At 50.4% G+C, this 9,553-nt stretch overlaps 1 protein-coding gene across 2 annotated transcripts in view; it reads left to right on the forward strand.

Moving 5' to 3' along the window:
- The window catches only part of ZC3H7B (zinc finger CCCH-type containing 7B), a 43,881-nt gene that overhangs the window by 10,098 nt on the left and 24,230 nt on the right, over positions 1–9,553 (forward strand). For both annotated transcript variants that reach the window (XM_008073268.2, XM_008073269.2), the window contains exons 5-6: positions 3,352–3,432; positions 4,264–4,320. In XM_008073268.2, coding sequence (XP_008071459.1) covers positions 3,352–3,432; positions 4,264–4,320 — 138 coding nt within the window. The remainder of the gene's footprint in view (positions 1–3,351; positions 3,433–4,263; positions 4,321–9,553) is intronic.

A 9,553-nucleotide genomic window follows, 5' to 3' on the forward strand; every position in this document is an offset into this window, starting at 1 on the left:
AAAAAAAAAAAAAAAAAAAAGAAACCAGGCAATCTGATTCTAGAGTCAATGCTATTGTCATGAGTATTAAAAAGACACCCACCGTGCTGGGGTCCTGGTATCAGGGCTGTCACAGGGTGGAGAAATAAAAATGGGAAGTGACCAGCAGACCACCTGTGAGGTGGCCCCAGCCTGCTTGCAACTGGATACATGCCCCCCATTTACTTGCCCACATAGTGTGTATTTACTGAGTACCCACATGGTGCCTGGATCTGTGCCCTTCAGGATCCCAAAGCCTGCTAGAGACCAATGACAGCAGCATTAGGAGGTGGGCTCGGTGGCTCAGCCTGTAATCCTGTGCTTTGGGAGGCTGAGGTGAGTGGATTGCCTGAGCCCGCGGGTTTGAGACCCACCTGGGCAACTTGGTGAGACCTCATCTCTACAATAAATCAAAAAATTACCCGGGCGTGGTAGCGCACGCCTGTAGTTCCAGCTACTTGGAAGGCTGAGGCGGGAGGATCGCCGGAGCCCAGCAGGTCGAGGCTGCGGTGGCCGGGAGCGGCCACTGTACTCCAGTCTGGGCGACCGAGTGAGACTCCAACTCAAAAAGAAAAAAAAAAAGCAGCACTAGAGTCTAGGCCTGGCTCTACTCCCCTCTACCTCTATCCCAGCATGACCTTGGACAAAGCACTTGCCATCGCTGCATGTCATCTCCACATCTATAAAATTCCCTTCCTACTTCATCCCTACAATTATGACTATGAAAGGGCATGGAGAAGGGTCAGTGCTTGGAGAGGACGGGAGTAGTTAGGATCCTAGAAGGCTCCCTGGGGAAGGTGGGGCTTGAGTGGGAAGAGGCAAGAAGGATTTGGACAGGCAGAGCAGAGGATAGGCCGTGTACTCAGTAGTCAAGGATGTCAGTGCTAGAGAGCTGACCCAGGCTTGGGTTTTAATCTTGGGTCTGCCACCTACTCGCTATGAGACCTTGGTAATGGTTTAGGCTCAGTGAGCTTTGTTTTGAAGCCCTGTAAAATGGAATACCATGCATGACGTACTATGCATCACAGGCCTGTGCTGAGGATGGAAACGGAAAGTCATGCAAGGCAGTTGGCACCATGGTGAGACAAGGTAAATGTTCAGAATACATTAGCTGTTGTTTTGTTTTTTGGGGGGGTTTTTTGAGTTGGAATCTCACTCTGTTTTCCAGGCTGGAGTACCCGCAACTATAGTTGTACGCTTCCATGCCCTGCTAATTACTTATTTTATTTATTTATTTTTTTGAGTTGGAGTCTCACTCTGTCACCCAGACTGGAGTGCAGTGGTGGCTCCCGGCCACTGCAGCCTCAACCGGCTGGGCTCCAGTGATCCTTCCGCCACAGCCTTCCAAGTGGCTGGAACTATAGGCATGCGCCACCACACATAATTTTTTGATTTATTGTGAAGATGAGGTCTCGCCTAGTTGCCCAGGCTGTTCTCGAACCTGTGGGCTCAGGCAATCCTCTCACCTCAGCCTCCCAAAGTGCTGGGATTATAGGCATGAGCCACCATGCCCAGCCTTAATTTTTTATTTATTGTAGAGATGAGGTCTTGCCAAGTTGCCTGGGCTGGTCTCGAAATCATGGGCTAAGGCAATCCACTTGCCTTGACCTCGCAAAGTGCTGGGATTACAGGCTGAGCCACTGATCCCGGCCAGCTATTTTATTATTTATTTATTTATTTATTTTTGAGTCGAAGTCTTACTCTGTCACCCAGGCTGGAGTGCAGTGGCATGCTCATGGCCACTGAAGCCTCGACCTGCTGGGCTCAGGTGATCCTTCTGCATCAGCCTTCCAAGTAACTGGAATTACAGGTGCACGCCACCACATCCAGCTAATTTTTTGATTTATTATAGAGACAAAGTCTTGCCAAGTTGCCCAGGCTGGTCTTGAACCCCTGGGCTCAGACCGTCCATGGTCTCCCAAAGTGCTGGTATTACAGGTGTGAAGCACCACACCTGGCTAGCTGTTATTATACTTATTGTTTATTATTCTTGTTTCCCTAATTCAGTTTAGTTCACAATTAAGAACCTTTGTAACAATAGTCCCCTGACCCATATCACATTTTATAGTGTCTGCAGCAAATCTACACCTAGTTCTCACTGAGTAGTTGCTCATGAGGAGGCTAGGGCAGCTTTTATCCCTACCACAGGTCAGGAAGCTGGGACCCAGTAAGGACTAGTAAATTGCCTGGGGAAAGTACCCAAAGCAAGGACTGCTAACTGTGCATTAGGGAATTCTACCTTTCCTTGTCTTTGTTGGGCAAATACTGACTGAGCCTCTGCTCCATACTGGGCATGGAGACCAGAGATGACTCAGACCTAGGACCTGACCTCCAGGAGCTCATCAGTGAGGTGAGGAGATGGACAGAGGCACAGGATGTCACAGCATTCCTCTTGCTCCTTTGTGCCTGGACCCCAGTTTGTGGCCACCCATTTCTTTATTCACTGATAGCTCTCCCCAGCTAGACCAGAGTCTCCATGAGGCTGGGCCCTGTCTGCCTTACTATCTGTGGTATCCTTTGCCCCTTGTTAGTGCCTAGGACATAGTGCATGTTCAGTAATACAGACTTGGAAAGGGGAAGGAAGGTTGGGTACTGTTGCATGATCATTAACTATGGGCCCAGTGCTGTTCAAAATTTTCCATGCCCCTGTGCTTTTGGGCCTCATAACCTTTTGCATGATCTACGTGTCCTCACCTGCCAGGAGTTGCAAGACATTGGTGAGAGAAGCAAGTTGCAGAACTAAAGGTATGATATGATTCTATTTCTGTAAAAAAAAGAAAGAGAAGGCCAAGCACGATGATTCAAGCCTGTAATCCCAGCACTTTGGGAGGCCAAGGCAAGAGGATTGCCTGAGCCCAGGGATTCGAGACCAGCCTGGGCAACTTGGCAAGATTTCATCTCTACAATAAATAAAAAAATAAGCTGGGCATGGTGGTGTGCACCTGTAGTTCTAGCTATTTGAAAGGCTGAGGCGGAAGGATTATCTAAGCCCAGCAGGTTGAGGCTGCGGTGGCTAGGAGAGTGCCACTACACTCCAGCCTAGGCAACAGAGTGAAACTCCAACTCAAAAAATAATAAAATTTAAAAATAAAAATTATTCCTTTCCCTCCCCCCCCAAAAAAAAGGGAAAGCAAAAGCATGATCCTGGCCCCACTATTCACTAGCTGTGTGACTCGGGTAAGTCAGGATCACCTCCTGGGGTCTCACTTGCTTGTCTGTAACATGGGGTGACAGTGCTCCCCTGTCTTGCAGGGCTACACAAGGTCTTCAGGAGCATAGCTTTGTGGACCCAGGCAGATTAACCTACCTCACCCTGTGTCTTGCCTTCTCTAGGATGAAAGTGTCACTCAGCTTGGTCAGGAGCTGGCGCAGAAGCTTGGGCTGCGAGTTCGCAAGGCATATAAGAGGCCCCAGGCAAGTGGGCTCAGGGCTCTGGGTGGGTGGGTGTGGACATGAGGAGGTCTAAAGGAAGGGACCAGGCATCACGGGGAAGGTGGGTGATGTGGCCAAGGCTGAGTTAGCACAGCAGATGATCTTCCTTCTCTGTCGGCTGAAAGCCCTGGAATGACTACCAGAACCTTTTGGAGTTGGAAAGAACAACCACCACTTCTAACTCACCTTAGACACAACTGTTAAAAACCAGTCCTTCCCCTTCCCTAGCTGACTTTAATTACTCTGGAAGTGGCCTGAATTGACATTGGCGTCCTTCAGCCTTATGTTCTCAATTCACCCCATATGGTGCAAATTTGAAGTGTTGGTATCTGTTTGGCTAGTTCAGATTTGTGTATTTTCATGTGGCACCTACCGAGTGCCAGGATGCTGCACACAGGAAAGCATATGGCTCTAGATTCTTTGTTGTGACTTTGAGCAAATTAGGTCATCTCTCTCCACCTTGATTTCCTCATCTGAAAGATAGGGCTAATTATGCCCACCACAGAGGGCTCATGGGAGGATTTATATGGGAGAATGTTTGAGGTGGCAGCTAGCTCAGTGCCTGACAAACATTAGGAGCATGTATGTGGAGGTTTTCTGGCCAGGTCGAGGTTGGAGGAAGAAGGACACTGGAATCTGACACACAGAGACAGAGCAGGTGATTCCTGGAGGACAGGCCTGGGGACAGGGGACCTTGGAGGGTACTGCAGACCCAGCCACCTGTGTCAGGGCCCACTGCTGCCCTGGCAAATGGGACCCAGAGCATCTTTTCAGAACCTTCATCTCTTCCCACCTCTCTCTAATCTCTGGCAGGAATTGGAAACCTTTTCTCTGCTTAGTAATGGCACTGCGGCTGGCGTGACAGATCAGGTAGGATGGGGCTGGGACCCCGAGCCCCTCCCTACCCCGGGACCAACCAGTCTTGGTTTATGCATGATGAGGGCCTGGGATTCACTTTCTGGAGTGTAAATGCCCTCAGGCAGGGGGTTCAGGGGCATCCAACTGAAGGGTTGGGCTTATGATGTCCTTGTCCCTGTTGCTGTGAGCCAGGCACATGCTCTGGAAGGAGGTGGATGACTGATGGCCTAGGCCTGGGCCAGACTCGTGAGGACAGTGCATGAAGGATCATGATGTACACATAGTACCTTTACCTCCCTAGGAGGTGCCTCCTGTGACCACAAGGCCAGTGTGGGGACAGGTTGTGGTCACTGCAGGGGATCTGTCATAGATAGCCTCATGTGTGGACCTCTAGCCAGGACAAGGTCTGGGCAGCCTGGTCCCGATCGCTTTCTTTTTGCCATCCACTGGCATTGCCTTTTTTCTCACCGGATTTTCTGCAGGCTTAGGCTTCTGGACCTCAGGTGTCTTCCTTCCTCCCCATCCTGCCTTATTACTCTCTTCACTTTTCAAGGCCCAGCTCAAGTACATCTCCCCACTGAGCCCCTTCTTGCTAACCCTGTGCCAGTGACTTTGAGGGGAGGGGTACAAAGGAGGGGAAGGAGAGCTCAGACTTTGGACTCTCACAGAGAAGAGCCCAACTAGGCCCTGTACTGGTCATGACCTTGGATATGTTCCTCATCCATGAGCCTCAGTTTCCTCTGTGAAATGGGGGTGTTCTATCCCTAGGACGAGGGAGGGAAGCACTTTATAACCTGAGAAATGTGAGACCCAGTGGGAGATGTGATGGCCAGTAACTGCTGATAGCTGCAGGGCTATCCTGAGTTGGACTCCCCACCCCCAGGGCCAAGGCCCTTGTGCAACCCAATGAGGCCTGGCTCATCCTGGGGGTGCTGAGGGGGTGTCAGGGCCAGCAAACGCCTCAGCTACACTCACCACATAGGAGCTGCTCAGGTGGACCTTGAGGCTTTTTGGGAAGTGAGGGATGGACTGTAAAAGCACTGATAGAGCCTGGTGTCCTGCCACCTTATTGTACATCAGGGGAAACTGAGGCACAGAGTGGTAAGGAGACTTGGTCAGTGTGCACGGCGAGGCAGCAGCAGGCCTCCCTTCCTCCAGAACTTTATAGCACTTTCATTCACTCAACAAGGAGTCCTATAAAACTCTTTCTTGAGTTACTTGTGTCCTTGCCCTTGGGAACCTCCCAGCCTGCTAGGGAGGCAGATGGGGATCTGCCTTTATAGTGTTTATGGTTTATAACCAGAAATTATTAGACTTGGCACATACTAGGTGCTCCAAAAAAAGGTAGTAAGTGATTGAAGGAATGAACAATCTCAGTTCCATAACAGCCTTTTGTTGGAAGTACTATTTACCCCCTATTACAAAGGAGAAACGGGTACAGAGAGAAGCCTAGGTGATTTGTCTGAATTCACCCAGTAGTGCCAACCACTGAGCCTGGGGTTGGATATTTGGCAAACAAAACAAATCTACCCCCTCCCCTCAAAGAGCTCAGAGTCCAGAGCAGATGGACTTTAGCCTGATCATATTACCACGATGAAAGCTATGAAGGCAGAGTGTAGGGAGCAATGAACCATTGGAACTGGAAGGCTTGGTTTAGACAGGACATCAGAGATGTTTAAGTTGAGACCCAAAGGTTGAGAAGTTAGGCAGGAGCAGGGTGTATGAATGAAACATCCCGGGGGGGGGCAGTATGTGCAAAGGCCCTGAGGCTAGGAGGAGCTCAAAGTATAGGCAGAACCAAGAGTAGGAGAGGCAGCTCTGGTGGGCCTGGAACAGTAGATAGAAGTCAGACCACTGGACTCCTGGTGAAGCCACATCTTCATCAGAAGAGCATTGGGAAGACGTTTGGGGGGGGTAGCATTGATTCTGTGCATTAATTCAGAAGATATTTATTGAGTGCTCCTTATGCCTGTCATTGATCTAGGCACTAAGAATGCAGCCACGAGTGAACTGCTCATCACAGCTAGCAGAGCTGAGACTGGGGGGCACAGCTAATGCTCACATGGTATTTCTAAATGACTGTGGCTAAAGGGCCATAGCAAATATGGGCAGAAGCTGGGTGTGAGGGCTCACACCTGTAATCCCAGCACTTTGGGAGGTGAAGGTGAAAGGATTGCCTGAGTCCAGTAGTTGGAGACCAGCCTGGGCAACTTGGTGAGACTTCATCTCCACAATAAATCAAAAAATTAGCTGGGCATAGTGGTGCACCTTTGGTTCCAGCTGTTGGAAGGCTGAAGCAGAAGGATCACCTGAGCCCAGCAGATCGAGGCTGCGGTGGCTGTGAGCATGCCACTGCTCTCCAGCCTGGGCAACAGAAACTCCAACTCAAAAAAATAACAAAACAAAACAAGTATAGGAAGAATGCCCAGCTCTGCCAGGGCCAAGCTTGCAATGCCCTGCTCAGTCTGTAGCCAGTAGACCACAGATGATGCCATCCCTAGCACTATGTCCCCAAGCCCCATTCCTTCAACTTTGCTGGGGCTCCCACTACATCCACATGGTCACAGTTAGGGTGGGCTGTGAGAGTCCCAAGCAGAGGTGACTCCACAGTGGAGAGGGTCAAGTCAGACTCTGCCTTAGTGCCTAACTGCCCAGCATGGTGCTATATACTTTGGGAAGCTGAGGTGAGTGGATTGCCTGAGCCTATGGGTTTGAGATCAACCTGGACAACTTGGCAAGACCTTGTCTCTACAACAAAATCAAAAATTAGCTGGGCATGGTAGCATGTACTGAAGTTCTGGCTACTTGGAAGGCTGAGGCAGAAGGATCGCCAGAGCCCAGCAGGTTGACACTGGGGTGCCCATGAGCGTGTCATGGCACTCCAGCCTGGGCGACAGAGTGTGACTCCAACCTCAAAAAAAAAAAAAAAACAAAAGAAGTAGGGATTGCCCAAACTGTGCCCACCAGAAGGTTTGAATGACCCAGGAGACTGGCAGAGGCTCTGCAAGACGGTCTGCACAAGAGGTGTCCCCTGGGCAGTGTGGGGAGCAAGACACAAGGAGAGCTGTGAATTCTAGGAACAGAAGCAGCTTTCATTAGAGATGACTTCAGGGAGCCAGGGGAGCAAGATTCAGGCAGGTGGAGAGAAGAGAACAACACTCATGGCCAGGGGACCAGCCTGAGCAAAGGCCTGGCAGCAGGAGAGAGAGAGACATACCCAGGCCACAGGGTCAGTTCCTACCTGTGGGCTCAGAGGAGCCTGGGGCTGTAGCTGGATGTGCTCTGGTTCAGATCCTGAGTGTGTTCCTTAGCTGACCTGGACATGCCACCTCTCAGAACCTTAGCTTCTCCTTTTTTTTTTTTGTCAGAATCTCACTCTGTTGCCCTGACTGGAGTGCAGTGGCACATTCATGGCCACCCCAGCGTCAACCCTCTGGGCTCTGGCAATCCTTCCACCTCAGCCTTCCAACTAGTCAGAACTACAGGTACATTCTACCATGCCCAGCTAACTTTCAATTTTTTTGTAGAGACATGGTCTCACCAAGTTGCTCAGTCTGGTCTCGAATCCATGGGCTCAGGCAATCCACTCACCTCCCAAAGTGCTGGGATTACAGGCTGAGCCACCAAGCCCAGCCAGCTTCTCTATCTTTTAATGGGTGAGCCAGCCCGGCGTGGTGGCTTACTCTATAATCCCAACACTTTGATGAGAGGATTGCCTGAGCCCACGGGTTCGAGACTAGCCTGGGCAACCTGGCAAGACCTCATCTCCACAATAAATACAAAATTAGCTGGGTGTGGTGGTGTGCCAGCCTTCCAGGTAGCTGGAACTACCATACAAAATTAGCAGGTGTGGTAGTTCCAGCTACCTGGAAGGCTGAGGCAGAGGAATCACCTGAGCCCAACAGGTTGAGGCTGCGGTGACCATGAGCAGCATGCCACTGCACTCCAGCCTGGGTGACAGAGTGAGACTCCAGCTCAAAAAAATAATAAAAATAAGAAATAAAAAAGTGAGCCATGATTGTTCCATGGTACTCCAGCCTGGGTGACAGAATGAGACCCTCAAAAAATAAAAATAAAAAGAGTGTTGGTACCTGCCATTTTGTGATAGTTATAGGATTACAATACATGAAAGCCCCCAGCACAGAGCCTGTCAGAGAGATTGTGCTCCATAAACTTTTGTTGCTAAGTGAATGGGCGGTTTTTTGTTTTTTATTTGTTGTATTTTTTGAGGGTCAGTTATCAGGAGGCTGGCCTGGGTGAGCTGGGTGTTTCATTTGCCAACCTCCATATTCTGTTCCCAGAGCACTTGTCTCCTCTTCTGGGCTATGGTGTATCCTTCCTCTGGCCTGAACATCTCTCTTTTTTCTCTGAGTCCTTTACAATCCTGCTTCCCTGGTGAAGCCCTGGACCTGCCTCGTCTGTGTTGCCATAGAGGATGGGGAGGAGGACCAGATCCTCACTGCTAGCCATCCTTTCCCAGGACCAGCAGTCACAGTAACAACAACAAGATGGTGTGAAGTATCTAGTGCCCTGCCTCCTGTTAGGCCCGGGCTAGCACTTCACACCCAGGTGCCCTGTGAGGTGTCATTCCATGGCATGGAGATGTCAGCCCAGAAGGCTGCCATTTGCAGGTCGGAATGGGCTGTAAGACCCAGGAGCCTACCCTGACCCTATCTCTGTGCCTGTGCCCCGATTCTCTCCAAGCACCTCCTTCATCACAGATCAGCTGCTAAACTAAGGCCAGCTAGTCTCACAGCAGGAATATAAAATATTTGAGGGGGAAAAAAAGAGGTATCAGATGAACATCTCTAGGGATAACTGTGACTGTCCATGCCAGGACCAACCTGTGGCTCTCAGGCCACAGAGAACAGTCACTTTCTTAGCCCTCCTCTTTACCACCTTGCCCCAGGCTGTCTAGGCTCATCTCTTCCTGCCCTTTTGCCCGGAATTCCTGCTAGTAATATTCATTTAGTGGCAGGGTGCAGTGGCTTATGCCTGTAATCCCAGCACTTTGGAAGGCCGAGGTATGAGGAGTTTGAGACCAGATTGGGCAACTTGGCAAGACCGTGGTTCCATAAAAAATGAACCAGGCATGGTCATCCATGCATGTGGTTCCAGCTACTTAGAAGGCTGAGGCAAGCCGGACTTGGTGGCTCAGCCTGTAATCCCATGCCTTTGGGAGGCTGAGGTGAATGGATTGCCTGAGCCCGCGGGTTCGAGGCCCGCCTAGGCAGTGAGACCTCAT

The sequence above is a fragment of the Carlito syrichta genome, unplaced genomic scaffold (genome assembly GCF_000164805.1).
Source record: "Carlito syrichta isolate Samal-C Ts95f unplaced genomic scaffold, Tarsius_syrichta-2.0.1 Scaffold315802, whole genome shotgun sequence".
NCBI lineage: Eukaryota > Metazoa > Chordata > Mammalia > Primates > Tarsiidae > Carlito > Carlito syrichta.